General features: G+C 34.2%; 1 protein-coding gene across 1 annotated transcript in view; it reads left to right on the plus strand.

Annotated features, from left to right (window-relative positions):
• The window catches only part of MANEA (mannosidase endo-alpha), a 33085-nt gene that overhangs the window by 1585 nt on the left and 13156 nt on the right, over positions 1-18344 (plus strand). The window contains exons 2-3 of the mRNA XM_019030246.4: positions 7496-8077; positions 17828-17937. Of these exons, the coding sequence (XP_018885791.3) occupies positions 7534-8077; positions 17828-17937 (654 nt within the window). The 5' untranslated portion in view covers positions 7496-7533. The remainder of the gene's footprint in view (positions 1-7495; positions 8078-17827; positions 17938-18344) is intronic.

Below are 18344 nucleotides of genomic sequence, written 5' to 3' on the forward strand. Positions count from 1 at the left end.
CAGACTCGATCTGCTCCTTGCTAGGTGATTAACCTTAGATTGGTTTCTTGGCCATTTGCTGGCCCAGAGATTTTTGAAAAAGTTACCAACTGCTCAGCTTCATCATTTGTAAAATGAGGTTAAAAAAAATTCTGCGGCCTGGCGCGGTGCCTCACGCCTGTAATCCCAGCACTTTGGGAGGCCGAAGCGGGTGGATCATGAGGTCAAGAGATCGAGACCATTCTGGCCAACATGGTGAAACCCTGTCTCTACTAAAAATACAAAAATTAGCTGGGCGTCGTAGCGTGCGCCTGTAGTCCCAGCTACTCTGGAGGCTGAGGCAGGAGAATCGCTTGAACCCGGGAGGTGGAGGTTGTAGTGAGCCAAGATGGCGCCACTGCACTTCAGCCTGGCAACAGAGTGAGACTCCATCTCAAAAACAAAACAAAACAAAACAAAAAACAGAAACTAAACCTCACTGAATTTCTGTTAACCAGAGGGTACAAGTGTTTAAAATAAAACTGACCTAGGCAAGGATTGATTTTGAAACTGATTTTGAAAGTTCCAGATGTGTCTTCTAGTATTGAGTTATATTTATCTCCGGTGGCTTCATACAAAATAAAATTAGAAGAAAACAATATATTTTTTAAAGAAAGCACCAGAAGTCTGTGTGATTTAATTTAGTTAATAATAATTAAAAGGGAAGTCTTTTTGGCTTTTGTGAGTTACATGATAAAAGCAAATAATTTTTGAAGTACTAATTCATACCACCCTGCTTCTGAATCTCTTGGGGTCTCTTAGCTAGCTGGATATGTCCAATAATTTTTTATTAGACATCACTAAGCTTCAAGTCAGCATTTCAAAGGATTAAAAGCACAAAACTCAAAAAATAGAAGCTATAGGTTCAAAAGAACCTATTGTGTATGAGTAATGTAAACAGTCTTTTGAGGAGAAAACAGATTTTCAGTAGCCAATACTTTGAGTAGGTCCCTGCCTTGGAAAGATATATCTGCAATAAACTTGCAATATTTTCTCTATGGTGACTTATAAAGCTTTTCTTTTATTGAAGCTAAATTAGTTCCTCCACCCGTTTCCTGCAAGATCAGACATTTTAGGCATCTCAAGGGTCATTGTGGTTTTGCAGTGTTGAAGATGATTTTTTTTATTAAATTGGATTTTTAAAATTATTGGATCTTTATGATTCTTTATACTATGTTCAGTATACACTGTAAACTTATCAAGTGTGTATACGGTCAGTAGTCTATACACACACACACACACACAGATATACATATATATATATACATATATATATATATATATATACACACACACTGCCTGAATACCAATGAAACAGCAAAGAGCCAGAAATTAACTTTTTTAAAGCTGAACACTTAATGAACACTATGTGAAAGATATGTTATACTCTACTAGAATGTGAAGATAAAGACTCCATTTCTGAAACTTAAGGAGCAATCTAGTAGGTGATATAAAGATAAATGCACAGCATGATACAATACATAAGAAATGACAATTTGGCCGGGCACGGTGGCTCATGCCTGTAATCCCAGCACTTTGGGAGGCAGAGGCGTGTGGATCACGAGGTCAGGAGATCGAGACCATCCTGGCTAACACGGTGAAACCCCATCTCTGCTAAAAATACAAAAAATTAGCCAGGCGTGGTGGCGGGCGCCTGTAGTCCCAGCTACTCTGGAGGCTGAAGCAGGAGAATGGCGTGAACCCTGGAGGCGGAGCTTGCAGTGAGCGGAGATCGTGCCACTGCACTCCAGCCTGGGCAACAGAGTGAGACTCCATCTCAAAAAAAAAAAAAAAAAAAAAGAAATGACAATTTAAAAAGTAAATACTGTTAGCAATAAAATATATGAGGAATAAGTACTTTTGACTGTGGAATCAGGAGAGGTATCAAGAAGAGGCGGCATTTCAACTTTGACTTGAAGGTGACTGGTATTTCAATAGTTGGTCATATAGAGAATAGGCACTTAGAATAAAATGTGTTATACTTTAATTGCTTGTCGGACACCCATCTTTAATCATCATAAACAATTGCTCATATTTATTTAGTCTTATACTAAGCCACATGATTTTGAGAGTTTTACAATATTAACTAATTTCATCCTCACAAAAATCCTGTGAGTGAAGTAATAACTCATTTTATAGGTGAGGAAAGGAACTCAGAAAGATCAGGTCAGTTTTGTAGGTCAGATAACTAAAAAATGGCACAGCTGGAATTTGAGCTCAGGCGTTTGAACTACAGAGCTCATATTTTAAATCTCAGTGCCCATCTGTTTTTATTTAGGTTGAGATGACTTAATTGAGACATGGAGGTTGAGCCAGAGCCAGCACATCATCTCTTAAAATTGAGCTTGTGTGTCATCTATAATGATGTGATAAACACACGTTTTAATTGAATGAATGAAGTAATGTAAAATGAGAAGACAGAGGATCAGCTTAAGAAATTACATTCATAGGCAAGAGAGAGAGAGAGAAAAAAAACAGCTTCCATAAATGGACATTTTGTGCTTTGTATTCATGAGTATATCCAGAAAATGAACCTAAGAAATTTTTTAGAGTTTCCAATATTTCTTCACTTTTCATTTATTTATAAATTCATTAGTATTTACTGTTTGATTAAAACATTACTGTTTCAAATTGTCTTGCATGATTCACAGAACAGTTTTATCAGTAGGCAAAACAGATACCCTCTTTTTTAAGAAAAGGCTAAGTGATTTACCCAGGATCACACAACTAAGTGTGACTGATTTGAATTTACATCTTAAGATTTATTATATATCTTGATCTTTCATGAATCTCACCATTCAGCTGAAGTCAATGTTTCAAAAATCAATGCCTTACTAATTTATAAATCTGTTAGTTATTTCTCCTTTCTCTCTAACTCTTCCAACATTCATTACCATTGTTTTTTTCCTTATAGAATACCTATCCAAATGTTTTCCTTCTGAAGTATTATGTTCTACTTTTAGAAAACAGAGTAAGAAAATATCACTGTTGTCTCATCCAGACATAACTATTTTACATGTTTAAGTATATTTCCTTCTGTGTGTATCTTTAATACAGATATGATATTATATATCATAACAGTTGATATATTACATCCAAAATATTATTTTTGCTTCATGTCTCATCAAAATTTTCCCTTTCTTCAATCAAAGGGAAATGTTTGTTGTGATGTCAATAATTTGAAAATTTCAGGACAACAAATTACAGTGGCATGCCAAAATGGTTGTATCGTCTTTTTTTTTTTTTTTTGAGATGGAGTCTTGCTCTGTCGCCCAGGCTGGAGTGCAGTCGCGCGATCTCTGCTCACTACAAGCTCTGCCTTCCAGGTTCACACCATTCTCCTGCCTCAGCCTCCCGAGTAGCTGGGACTACAGGTGCCCACCACCATGCCTGGCTAATTTTTTGTATTTTTAGTAGAGACAGGGTTTCACCATGTTAGGCAGGATGGTCTCGGTCTCCTGACCTCGTGATCTGCCCGCCTCAGCCTCCCAAAGTGCTGGGATTACAGGCGTGAGCCACCACGCCCAGCCCATCCTTTTATACCTGTTAGTGCAACAGGACTGCCACAGCTCACATGTAGAAATTTCACTTCACAGAGTCATGTAGTGCAGGGTTTGAAAGACTCTGTGACTTAGCCCTTTCCAGAAATAAGCAGGTATGTTAACAGCTCACATTCTTCTATTTACTGCTGGGATAAATAGCACAAACAATTTCTGTGTACTTTTCCTGCATATTCACCAAATGGTAATATTTTACCACATTTGCTTACCATTATACACAAACACACATACCCTTACTTATTATATGTTGCATTGTATGTAAGCCATACATTTTATATATAGGGTATGTATGTGGTGTACATATATGTATGAATATGTGTGTATTTATGTGTGTGTGTGTATCCTCTCTTTAATATATTGTCTCATGGTTCCTCGTGATTAGATCTGGTTTAATTTTTAACAAGAGTACCACAGCAGTGATTCTGTGTTTTTCTCAGTACCGGTTCTCTGAAGACTAATGGCCATACTTATTTATCCAAATTAACTGATAAAGTCAATTTTGATCACTGGTTTAAATTGGTGTTTTGGTAGGTTTTCCACTGTTATTATTTCCCCATTTGTAATTAATTAGATATCTTCTGGAGGAACATTTTGCCAGTATGTATATAGTTATTAAAACAAAATCTCCAGACCTGTCTACCTATTCCTTTACTAAAAGTTCATTTACATAGCTTTTTATTAGAGAGGGAGGGAACTGATGTGATGGAATGCAGGGATGGGGAAGAGTTAGGTAGGATACCAGGTAAAGTGTCAGAAAAGATTTAGTAATTAATATTGTTTCCCAAGAATTTTATAAATTTAAATACATTTAATTATGTATATATAATCATACATATTTATGTGTAAATATATATGACATGTATCCATATATAACATAAGATGCACAATATGTAAATACACATATATGTATGTATGTGTACATATGCACATACACACATTTATGTATGTACCTGCATGCCTTGATATATTTACAGTATGCATATCGTATATACAGTATACATATATACATATATAATGTATATATGTACACACACCATATTTACTTAAAGTTTGAAACAGACAAAATACAGTTAACTTTAGTTAGATATGCTTGTGTGTGGTGGGAAAACTATAAAGAAAGAAGAGGTGTAATGGTAAACACAAAATTCAAGCAGTTGCCCTTAGGCAGGGAGAAGGGCAGGACTGGTGATTCAGAGGGAACACAAGAAGTGGAAAGGAGCTTTTAAGCTGGCAGATTTCTTTTTGAATGTTTACTTTATATGTTTTAAACTAGACATGTCTTTTATACTATTCTTTTATGTTATTTATATTATTCACTATTCACAATTAAACAAGATTAACCTTTAAAATAATTCTTATGATTTTAGCTGTTAAAGAAATATACTTGGTTAGCTTAGTGTTTCTTAAATACATGTAGAATAGTGTTGTGGGAAGTCAGGGACCCCAAACGGAGGGACCGGCTGGAGCTGCAGCAGAGGAACATAAATTGTGAAGATTTCATGGACATTTATCACTTCCCTAATAATACTCTTATAATTTCTTATGCCTGTCTTACTTTAATCTCTTAATCCTCTTATCTTGGTAAACTGAGGATGTACGTCACCTCAGGACCACTATAATTGTGTTAACTGTACAAATTGATTGTAAAACGTGTGTTTGAACAATATGAAATCAGTGCACCTTGAAAAAGAACAGAGTAACAGCGATTTTTAAGACAACGATAAAGTCTGCCTGCCTGTGGGGTCGGCAAAAAGAGCCATATTTTGCTTCTTGCAGAGAGCCTATAAATGGACGTGCAAGTAGGAGAGATATCACTAAATTCTTTTCCTAGCAAGGAACATTAATATTAAGACCCTAGGAAAAGAATTGCATTCCTCGGGGGAGGTCTATAAGCGGCCGCTCTGGGAGTGTCTGTCCTATGCGGTTGAGATAAGGACTGAGATACGCCCTGGTCTCCTCCAGTACCCCACCCTGGTGAAGTTGAGGTCAGACTGGTTCTCTGTTCTCGAACCCTGTTTTCTGTTGTTTAAGATGTTTATCAAGACAGTAGGTGCACAGCTGAACATAGACCCTTACCAGTAGTTCTGTTTTGCCTTTTCTCCTGTTTCCTCAGAAGCATGTGATCTTTGTTCTCCTTTTTGCCCTTTGAAGTATGTGATCTTTGTTCTCCTTTTTGCCCTTTGAAGTATGTGATCTTGTGACTTACTCCCTGTTCTTGGACCCCCTCCCCTTTTGAAATTCTTAATAAAACTTGCTGGTTTTGTGGCTCAGGTGGGCATCAGGGTCCTACCGATATGTGATGTCACCCCCGGTGGCCCAACTGTAAAATTCCTCTCTTTGTACTCTCTCTCTTATTTCTCAGACTGGTCGACATTTATGGAAAATAGAAAGAACCTCCATTGAAATATTGGGGATGGGTTCCCCCGATAGAATAGAAGCAGCAGTTTGTAGGAAGTTTCACTTGTCTGTCTTTTCTATTGGAGTTAAGTCTTTTTTAACTTAATTCTCTAGAATAACAGCACCATATCATAGAACTCATTTTATAAAGCAGTCAATGTCAGCATTGTGCCAAATACCTTTCTAATAAGAAATTTGTATATAAAAAGACTTGAATATTTCATTCATATGGTGTATATGTACCTATATACTTATACTCATATATATATACACACACAACAATGTCTTTTCTTAATCAGCCAAGAAGCACTGCATTAATATATGTCCATAAACATACTTACTAAAACAAAAACACATATAATACCCTTTCAGAAGTTATAAATTACTGTTTATAACCTCTGTTCAGTAAGATTTTTGGAGTCATAAGTTAATTTTATTTTTGGAGACGTTTTCTTGCACTGTCACCCAGGCTGGAGTGCAGTGGCACAATCATGGCTCACTGCAGCCTTGACCTCCTGGGCTCAAGCAATCCACCTGCCTCAGCCTCATGAGTAGTTGGGGAACTACAGGCACACACCACCATGCCTAGCCAATTTTTTAAAAGTTTGTGTAGGGATGGGGTCTCCCCGTGGTTGTCCAGACTGGTCTCAAACTGCTGAACTCAAGTGATCCTCCTGCCTCAGCCTTCCAAAGTGCTGGGATTGCAGGCATGAGCCATCATGCCCAGCCTAATGAATTTTTTTAAAAAATTGGGAATATTTTACTTGTGATTATTCTTTTTTTCTCTACTGTCATTTAAAAAATTTTGTCTGATTCTATTTCACTTCAAAATGTTATTTAAAATTTGTAATTTTTCCCTTTTATGAAATTGTTAGTTAAAAAATTTTTGGAAAATCTGTTTAATGACTGGGTTTTTCATACACTAGTCAGTATTTCCTTTTTATTAACTGTGATTTGTAAATTTTACACTTAGATTTAGAAAATTTTAGTTCAGGCCAGGGGTGTGGTGACTCATACCTGTAATCCTAGCAATGTGGGAGGCTGAGACAGGGGGATCGCTTGAGCCCAAGAGTTCAAGACCAGCCTGGTCAACATAGTGAGACCTTGTCTCTACAATAAATAAATAAATGATTTTTAAAAAGAATTTTAGTTCACATACATAGAATGTTCCTTTCCTACATTCAGCATACATGTAATCTGTTCAAGTAATGAAAAACATATTTTAATTTCTTAAATAAAATTTCCTAAACGTTCGTCTGACTAAACGTAATTGGCATGTACATGGTGATATAGCTAAATGAATATTGCCATTTATTCTAGCCATAGACCCTTATTTTAGACATTTATATATGATGATATAATTAATGTCTTACTTCACTTTCTTAATTTCACCAATACATGATGAAATCAGTATTAATTATTCAATGTCATGAAATTTATGGATTTTAGTTTTCATGTTGAATATATTGGAAAATACTGTTGATAACACTTACTAATTATCTTTTTTCAATAAATTGCAGCAAAACACTTACTATTTTGGAGTTTAAAGTATGTCATCATGGCAAAGTTTCGGAGAAGGACTTGCATCATTTTGGCACTTTTTATTCTATTTATTTTCTCTCTGATGATGGGTTTAAAAATGCTGAGACCAAATACAGCTACTTTTGGAGCTCCTTTTGGACTTGACCTTCTTCCAGAACTTCATCAACGAACTATTCATTTGGGGAAAAATTTTGATTTCCAAAAGAGTGACAGAATCAACAGTGAAACAAAGACCAAGAATTTAAAAAGTGTTGAAATCACTATGAAACCTTCCAAAACCTCTGAACTTAACTTGGATGAACTACCACCTCTGAACAATTATCTACATGTATTTTATTACAGTTGGTATGGAAATCCGCAATTTGATGGTAAATATATACATTGGAATCATCCAGTGTTAGAGCATTGGGACCCCAGAATAGCCAAGAATTATCCACAAGGTAGACACAACCCTCCAGATGACATTGGTTCCAGCTTTTATCCTGAATTGGGAAGTTACAGTTCTCGGGATCCGTCTGTCATAGAAACTCACATGAGACAAATGCGCTCAGCTTCAATTGGTAATTATTGTATATATATGTGTGTGTTTGTGTCTGTATATATGCATATAAATGATTTTTTGTGTAACTTTAAATTACTAGTTAATTTTCTCATTAGTATTAATTATATTGTTAAGCTCATACCTCCAAATTAAACTGTATGTATGATCTTAAACATCCAGGCAACCACATTTTAACACTGCCCTTAGTGTATATTGTTTAATTTTTACATTTTGGAGCATTTCTGGATATATTGTTGATTTCTAATTTAATTCAGTTTCTCAATTTTATTAAATTATGATTTACATAAAATACAATGAATTTCCCACTTTAAGTTTACAGCTCATTGATGTTACTCAAAAGTATATACCTGTTTGAATACCACGCCAATCAAGAAGTAAAATATTTCTATAGCCCAAAAAGTCTCATCATAATTCCTTTATTCAGGCCTGCCTTCTCCCCTACCGCTGAAAACTGTATACATATCAGCTGGATCTGATTTCTATCAGATCTGATTTCTATCACTGGAGAATAGTTGCAAGTGTTCTATTACTTTATGAAAATAGAGTCATTCAGCATTTGTATGTGTGTATGTCTTTTGCGCAGCACAATATTTTGAAATGCACTTAACTATATCAATAGCTTATTCATTTTTATTGATGAGAAGTCTTCTATTGTTTGATTTTGGCAAATTTGCTTTTATATTCACCTGTTGATAGGCGTTTGGGCTGTTTCAAATTTTAGGCATGTAGCATGTAATTTGGTCCTGCTTTTCTGGTTCTTAAAGTTATTCTGTCAGTCTTAATGTCTGTTTATTTCATTTATGTTTAATGTAATGATATGATTTTAAATCTGACATTTTTCTGTTTATTTTCCATTTGTTCCACATGTCTGTTTCTTTTTTTCCTTCTTTTTCTTCCTTCTCTTACATTACATATGCGTATTATTCTGTTTTATATTTTCTTCTGGCTTATTTTATTCATTTGTTTTATTTATAACTGTACCTTTTTACAATACGCCCCTTTAACTTAACTGATTCTTATTGTTGTTCCCACCTCTTCTCACCTTTCTCTTCTCTTTCCTTCTGGCACTCCAATTACATATATTTAGATAGAGTTATATTGTCCCATAGGTGAATTACAGAAAAAATATAACTTGGTGCCTGAAAATTCTTCAGTTTGTTAATATAGTCTTTGTAAAACCTTCCAGTTTCAGTTTCATTTATCTTTTTAGTGCCCCTACCAGTAGAGCTAGAACAATAAATTGGGTATTCTTACATTTTTCCAGCTCTACATAAAGGCATGAATTCACCATGGAGCTGATATGTATTTAGAGAAACACAAGAGTCTTTGATGAACAAAACAATGTAGAATTCTATGAATCTATATCAGATATGTGCAAGATGAGTTGTTTCCCTTGTATGGACTAATTTTTTTCAAGTATTTATAAAATTTAACTTTATAGTATACTTAGAGCTTTAGTTTCTATGTTCTATATGTATTATGACATAAAATAGGGTGGGTCAGTTAAGACAGCATTGACTTCTGTGTGGTCAGTATGTATGTGTGTGTGTCTGTCTCCATTTACTAATTTGCTTTTGGGAGGAGAATCTTTTCAAATGATATTTTTTCTATTTTTTACAAAAAATTTGTATCACATTTAAGTCTTTATTCAAGACTGTCTTGATATGGCTAAAAAAACTATGCTAGATTGACAGAGAAAATGGTTGTTCTTTAAAGTTCTAATTTTCATTTGCAATTTGAATAGTATACAATGAGGGTTTTTTCCCCTCCATTATAAATATAACTAATATTAATACATATTTGTAATACATAAATATAAATAATATATGCAGTAAATATAAATTTTAGATAGAAATAATATATGTGTTACACTATGTTTGGTATAGTTTGTGATCAGGAAGAAAAGTTTCAGTAAACATTTTTATGCCTATCTCATATTTATAAAGACCTTTTTCCCTGTATAATATTTTACTATTGTATCATGTATATGAACATTAATTATTTCTAAACATTGACAGTAATTACAGTCATTTAAATTTTAAATGTTGACAGCTTCACTACTGATGCAAATATTTTACTTTTTGATGGATTTTCTCCTAGACAAAATTAAAAAAAAAACTTGATAATAAAAGTGACATAATCAATTTGTAAATAAAGAAATAATTTCTTATTGAGTTAAATATTGAATTATACTCATTGTTACCAGGCAGAAAATAATTTGACTGTTGGAATACTGACTCAAAACCCTACTTTAATCCATGGAGCTGGCATGCTGACTCTGGCATTCTTTGGATTGAAGAAGATAGTAAATGAAGGCTGTTTAAATTGTTGTATGGTTGACTGTGCTTTGACTACATATTTAACATTCATATTTTTCCTTTGATATAAATGGCCTTCTTTTTATCTTAAGTTGAATTGCTGTGTGAAGTAATTATGCTGTTATATCGCAGAGTACAAGTTGGTTGATTTTCTGCTTTTACAATTAAGTGTGGTGGGCATAAATCCTAATGGTTCAACCCTTCATTGAAAAGAATGATAAAATTAAAACGAACTATTAATGTTATGTTTAAAATCCAATTATTATATATAATATATCAGATATATTACAATGGCATATGGTAGATTTGTATCCTTTTCAAGTCTTTTAAGTAAAATATTACGTATCATGTATTCTATCCTCTTGTATTGCTGTATTACAACTCTAAAAGTATCAGATGAATGCCTTCTTATTTTTATACAGTTTACTAAAACTTTAGTAGACTGGTCAGAAAATGGCCCCCATTTTCTGATGTGGACATCGTAATTCCCACAATCTGTGAATATATTATTTTATTTGGCAAAAGGGAATTAGGGTTGCAGGTGCAAAAGATTGCTAATCATCTGAACTTGAGATGGCATTATCCTTCATTATTTGGGTACAGCTAATCTAGTCACATAAGTCCTTATAAATAGAAGAAGAGGGAAAAGAGAGTCAGAAGGATGCACTGAGAGACTCGACCCCCTGTTGCTATCTTTGAAGATGGAACAAGAAGTTCATGAGCCAAAGAATGTGGTAGCCTCTACAAGCTTGAATGGCAAGGAAAGGGATTCTTTCCTAGAGCCTCCAGAAAGGAATATCATCCAGTCCAATACCTGGCCTTGATCTTAGCATATTAAGACCCATGTCAACACTCCTGACATGCAAAACTGTAAGATAATAAATTTACGTTGTTTTAAGCAACTAAATTTGTGATAATTTGTTATGGCAAAAAAGAGAACTGCTACATTTAGCAAAACATAATGTACTCTATGACTTTAAAATTATCTTCCCATTGTTTCAGTTTAGCACTAAATATTTATTGACTTTCCATGATGTTCCAAGCTTGTGCTAGATTCTAGGGACATAAAGATGAGCAAGTCACATTTCCCAGTTCCTTTGTTTTCATCATTGTTGCTTTAAAAACACTGGATGGATTTCAACATTAGAATATTTCCTGAAAGTATGACATATTTGTTTTAGTAAGGTTACAATTCTTACTTCTGCATCTCCTGCCTTTAAAAATTTGTACATAAAAGTAGAAGTCACAATGAGATGAATTAGATGCATAAAGTTTAAATGTACCTAATAACATCTAATATGATGTCATAAAATTTCCTTTTATAATAACTATTTGCATTAAGTTTAAAGGTTATATTTATAACTGTAGAGTGGTGATATTCCATAAAGCTTTCATATTGCTATAGATGCCCAACCTTTGGCCACAAAAAAAAATTTGAAAGTATTCATTGCAAGGAGACAGTCTACTTGCAAATAATATATACTTAATATGTAATGTAAGGTCTTCACCACTGATATTCCCTATGTTTCCCTCCCATACTTTGCTATTGTCGTAATTCTGTCACATAAGAAATGGTATTTTACTGTCGTTGCTGTAGGCCAGAGGTTGGCAAGCATTTTCTGTAAAGGACTACCTAATATATATTTTTCATTCTGTGAGTCCCTCACTCTCTCTCTTTGCAACCACTCAGCTCTATCCTTATAGTGTGAAAATGGTTATAAGCAATAGATAGACAAATATATAGATGAATTGGCATGTAAAAGGCAAGATTTGGCCCATGGGTCATAGTTTGCTGATCACTCTTTTCAATAATCAGTTGTTTTTCACAGTGATTAAAAGTAAGAATGTTTTTTACATTTATTCCATTTCTAGTGTTCCCCATCCATATTTTAATGTAGATCCAAGTGTATGTCTAGTATCATATTCTTTCTCTCTTAAAAATTTCTTTTATCTTGTTTTACTGGTCTCCTTGCAATGAATATTTTAAAATTTTGTTTGTAGCCTTTATTTTGAAAGATGTTTCATCAGCTGTGGAATTCTCAATGGGCAGGTTTTAGGGGATTGTTTTCTTTTGGAATTTTGAAAATGTATTCCATTTCTTTTTTTCTTCTTTTTCTTCAGTCTTTCATGGTTTCTGATGAGTAGTCTGCCATAATTTAAAAAAATCTTTTTATATCCTCATTTTCTTGGATGGATATGTTTTGTTGTTGCTGTTGTTGTTTTCTGGCTGCATTTAATTTTTTTCTTTTTTCTATTTTGTTTTTTAGCAGTCTAAACATGGTATGGTTACTTGTTACTCCTGTTATTTTTTGTTATTTATCTTTCTTGGTGTTCTCTGAATTTTTAATCTGTTGCTTTGTGTCTTTTATTAATTTTGCTAAATTCTTAGTGATTATTGTTATTGTTTTTTGAGATGGAGTCCACCCTGTCACCCAGGCTGGAGTGCAGTGGCCTGATCTCAGCTCACTGTCACTGCAACCTCTGCCTCCTGGGTTCAAGCAATTCTCCTGCCTCACCCTCCCAAGTAGCTGGGACTACAGATGTGCTCCACCACGTGTAGCTAATTTTTGTACTTTTAGTAGAGACAAGGTTTCACCATGTTGTCCAGTATGGTCTCGATCTCCTGACCTCGTTATCCACCTGCCTGGGCCTCCCAAAGTGCTAGGATTACAGGCGTCAGCCACCATGTCCAGCCTGATTATTTTTTCAAATAAACCTCCTACTTCTGGGTTTCCAATTACATGTGTACTAGAACTTTGATATTTATCTCGCAACTGTTAAATGCATTGTTCTATTGTTTTCCCCAGTCTTTTTTCTCATTATGGTAATTTGGATAAGGTAATTTCTTTTGACTTGCCTTGAAGTTTCCTGATTATCTCCTCAGCTCTGTTAATGAGCCTATTAAAGGCATTAATTCATCTTTTTAAGTAGTCTTTCATTCCTGGCATTTCTGTTTTATTTGTTCTTATAGTTCCCATATCTCTGCTGAAATTTGCCACATCTTGTGTGTTAGCTACTTTGCCCATTAGATCCTTTAAGATATTCATTACAGTAATTTTATATTCTCTCTCTGATGATTCCAACATCTGTCTCATTTGTGAGTCTGCTTCTATTGATTGCTTTGTTTCTTGTCAGTGAATTGTTTTTCTTGCTTTTTTTCTGTACCTTGTAAAATTTGGTTAAAAGTATGTCACCCTGGGTAAGATAGTGAAAATTGTATTACGTCTAGAAATGAGCTTGCCTTTTTTTCTCTTAAAGCTTTAGTTTGAAAGAATGTTTGAGATGTTCAAAAGAAGCTCTAAATTTCCTGTGAACACATAACAAGTTTTCTGGGGCTCAAGGTATCCAAATTTATCCATCATTATACTGTCTTCTTGTTATTAAGTGTTATTTATAATCACTTTTTAGGTGTTTTACTCTGCGTGATGCATTCTCTCATTTGTGCTTTTTAAAACAGGCCTTATCCTACATTTTACAGATGTGGAAACTTAAGTAAAATAACTTACCTAAAGATACTCATCTATCAAATAACAGAATAAGGACTCGATTCTCTAGGCCTATCTGATTTTTATACCCTGTATTCTTAACTGTTATCCTATTTGAATGCATCACTGTACTAACAACAAAAAAAATTGACTATCAGTTATATTGAAGGTCCTGTAATAAGTGGCATGGAAGGGTGACATGAGCAACATGACATGAGTTTTTGCATTTAGTTTGCTAATATTTCAAGAATGGACTTCAAAGAGCATCCTAGAGTTTGCTAAGCAATTAGGATGACAGAAATACAGAGTAATAGATTTTACTTATAAGTGATACTCAGTTGGCTTATTTTATAGACACTTCTCTGGTTACTACCAAGGATTCACTGCCATTGTAAATTCCCAACACTCCTCAGAAGTAAGATAATCACTGGCGTGGTTCCCAGGCTAGTATTTATTCAGTGCCACAGTCCAGAAGACACTGTATAATGATTAATTGGGCTGTGGATCACAGTATAGGGATAGAATTAGATATCTGGAAGTCATAATTGATGCAATAAAGAAGCTGAAATATAACAACATTGTAAGAGAGAAGAAAGAACATTCCTCCAAAGCCATAGAGTATACTTGCAAAGATGATAAAAGAGGAAGAGAAATTACTAGACCAAGAATGGGATGGTTAATTTATTAGGAGAATCAGAATAATATGGCAGTGCTATCCAGTAGAATTTTCTGTGATGATGAAAATATTCTCTATCTGTGCTGCCTAAAACAGATACATAGTCATATGTGGCTACTGAACACTTGAAATGTAGCTAGTTGAGTGTGCAAGAAAACTTAATTCTTTTAAATTTTAATTTATATGGTAGATATGGGTATTATTTTGGAGAGCATAGGACTAGAATGTAATCAAGCTTGAGGAAGAGAGTAAAGAAATGGTGGAATGGAGATGATAGTATAAAGATGGAAAAGACTGGCTGGATGTGGTGGCTCACGCCTGTAATCCCAGCACTTTGGGAGGCCGAGGCGGGAGGATCAGGAGATCAGGAGATCGAGACCATCCTGGCCAACATGGTGAAACCCCATCTCTACTAAAAATACAAAAATTAGCCAGGTGTGGTGGTGGGCGCCTGTAATCCCAGAGGAGGAATTCTATCTGTAATCGATAGAATGAGGCAGGAGAATCACTTGAACCTGGGAGGCAGAGGTTGCAGTGAGCCGAGATTGCGCCACTGCACTCCAGCCTGGCAACAGAGCAAGATTCCGTCTCAAAAAAAAAAAAAAGCAAAAGCTCATGTGTGTGTACATGTGTATGTGCGTGCTAGGAGAGGGGTATGGTTGAAGAGGGAGGGAAAAATGTGAGGAAAAAAACAGAGAATATTGTAGTTAAAGGAACGAATATTTCTTGAATACTGTAGTCTAGTAAGTGGAATTTTATGTGTGTACTTAAAATATATCCTGAAAGGTAAGCATAATCTGTGTTTTGATGGTGAGGCCACAGAAGCAAGAAGTTAACTTGCCCTTAGTTCATGTAGCTGATAAGTGGTGAGATATTTGAATACATGTTCAAAGCGCATGCATATTCCACTACACTGCCCTGCCTCTCACAAAAAGAAATAGAAGAGTGGTAGATGAATTAGGAAAAGGACAAAAGTAATGATTTTCTGCATTTTTCAAGGTAAGTGCTTTTTATCTTTTTTAAACTATGAAGGTAATTTTTAGAAGTGTGTGTAATGGCGATACCTGAAGTTGTTGCATGTTGCTGTTGTCTTGTTTCTGCCAATTCTTGTGCATGGTGTTTTATTCTTTGTGTTCTTAATTATCTTTGATTGTATACTATTTATTGTTCTTTATAAAATACTTTTTGTAAATAATTCGAGGCCCAGGAAGAAGATGCCTTCCTCCAGAAAGGATTTTCTTTTGCTTCTGCCTGGTGACTGTTTAGAATACCATTTCTGGTTACCTTAAATCAGGTCTAAAGCTAGAGGATTGTACAAGCATTGTGAACCTGCAGTTTAATTCACTGCTTTTGAGAGTTGGTTTACTTGTACCAATTTTCCTTGGGGCAAACAGACCTCCTTGCTCACTTATCTTTCTGGTTTCACATTTTCCCTTCGATTTGGCCAGGACATTTCTTACTCTCTTCAGCTCTTTAAGACATTTTCTCCCCGTGTTTTATATAATAATAATGGTTATTTTCATGGAGAGTGCTTGGTCTACTATTAGACCAACTGCTATTTTAAACTGGTCTGCTATTATTAGAAACAGGAATCTTGTTTTGTTTTTACTTTTATGGAAGAATGTTTTGCTTATAATTTTCATGTGATTCATAGCATAATTTTTCTGTTGTTTAATATTTTTTTCTCATTTTGTTTCTTTCATTTTGTGCATAAAATAATTTTTTGGTAGGTCCCATGTTGAGAAAACTTTTTGTTGTCATTCTTATTTTCATTGGTGATATTCTTCTTATAAGCTGGGCTAGTAATCTTACAAGATTGTAAGTGATTGCTTATAAAATTTGGGATTGTCTCCGGACACTTTTCTCACCAGCATTTCTCTCTAGGATACGCCTTCCTCTGGCTAGCCAGAGTTTCCCTAAAGCCTCATATGTTATAGGTTATTTTTTCTATGTTTTGTTCTAGTTGCCATTCTTATTTTCAGAGTGGATAGGGGATATAAGGATTATTTTTCCATTAACTTTGATTTTGTTGTCCTAGATGGGACTTACTTATTTGTACATGGCGGCTAGCACAAAACTTAGGTCTTAAAATTTAGTTCTCCAGCAGTTTCTTACCTTCAATTTCTTAATTTCCATATGCTTCTCTTTTGGTACCATTGTTATTTATTTCTCTGCCTTAAAGAGTCTGTTTATTTATCTAGAAATTTGTGCAATCTTTCTAATGACTGTCCATTTATTTGTATATGTAATGAGGCTTTGAATTAATTTATCTTAAATATTCTGTCTCCAGTTAGTGATTTCCATGTAATTTATGCTTCTAACACATAATTTATCAGTTCAAAAATAAGTAGGCAGGCACTACAGAGAGGAACAGTAATTATTTTACTATGTTAGAATCTTCTGTTAAAAGGTATTGATCTACACAAAAACAGCATATAAATGTTTATAGCAATTTTATTCATAATGGGCAAAAATTGGAAGCCACCAAGATGTCCTTCATTAGGTGAATGTATAAACATAAATACAATGGCATATTATGCAGCAGTAAAAAGAGCTATCAAGTTATGAAAAGTTATGAAGGAACCTAAAAATTCAAGTTGCTAAATGAATGAAGCCAGTTCTAAAAAGCTACATACTTTGTAATTCCAACAATATGACCTTCTGGAAAAGGCAAAATTATAGGCAGCAAAAAGCTTAGTTATTGCCAGGGGTGAGAGGGAGAGAGAACAGGGATGAATCAGTATAGCACAGGAGGTTTATAGAGCTGGTAAAACTAGTTTTTCAGCTACTCTAATGGAGGGCATATGGTATAATAGATTTGTCAAAACCTGTCGAACTGTACAACACAAAGTGTCAACCCTGATGTAAACTATGGACTTTAGTGAATAAAAATCTTTCAATATTGGGTCATCAATTGTAGCAAATGAAAGATGTTAATAACAGGAGAAACCATGTGGAGGGTAGGGGCAGGTAGGAGGAAGAGTATATGAGAACTCCATATTTTCTTTGCTATTTTTATGTAAACCTAAAACTTACTCTAAAATGTAAAGTCTGTTCACTTTTACAAAAGCTTATTAATGCCTGATAAAGAGGTCGTAAATATTGACAAAGTGATCAAATAGCCATATGTATTCTGAAGGAACTTAACAAAACCACCTCGTATAAATATGTTCTTTTATAGTTAACTCTTTGGTACTTACTATGCCTTTTTAAGAATATCTGCATTCATGTTCTTGTCTTTTCCCTTTCTTTTTGGTCTTTTCTATTAGGTGTACTAGCCCTCTCTTGGTACCCACCTGATGTAAATGATGAAAATGGAGAACCTACTGATAACTTGGTACCCACTATTTTGGATAAAGCTCATAAATATAACCTAAAGGTATTTTATTTTATTTTCAAGCTATACATAAGTTAATTCTTTTGGACAAGAGGAGAGTAATAACAATTTTTGAAATAGTAATTTTAATTAAAAATGATAATGACTTAGAATCTTTTAAATACTATATTTCATAAAGAAAATTTCTATAATTAATAGGAATTTCAATCTTATCTAAATTATATTTTAGAGATTCTTTACTATGTTTCTAATGTTTTATATTTTTTTATAGTAGAAAGGGATTGAAAGGTTCTTTTGTGAAGATAATATAGTAGTGAAGACTTATATGTCTAAATATCTTAGATGTCAAAAATCTAAAAACAAGTATTAACCATGTAACTTTGCATATTTATAAAGTAGTTAAAAAATAAACTTGCTCAAATATTTTTCAAAATCCGATTTTCATTTAA

This window comes from Gorilla gorilla, chromosome 5, assembly GCF_029281585.2.
Source record: "Gorilla gorilla gorilla isolate KB3781 chromosome 5, NHGRI_mGorGor1-v2.1_pri, whole genome shotgun sequence".
Taxonomy (NCBI): domain Eukaryota; kingdom Metazoa; phylum Chordata; class Mammalia; order Primates; family Hominidae; genus Gorilla; species Gorilla gorilla.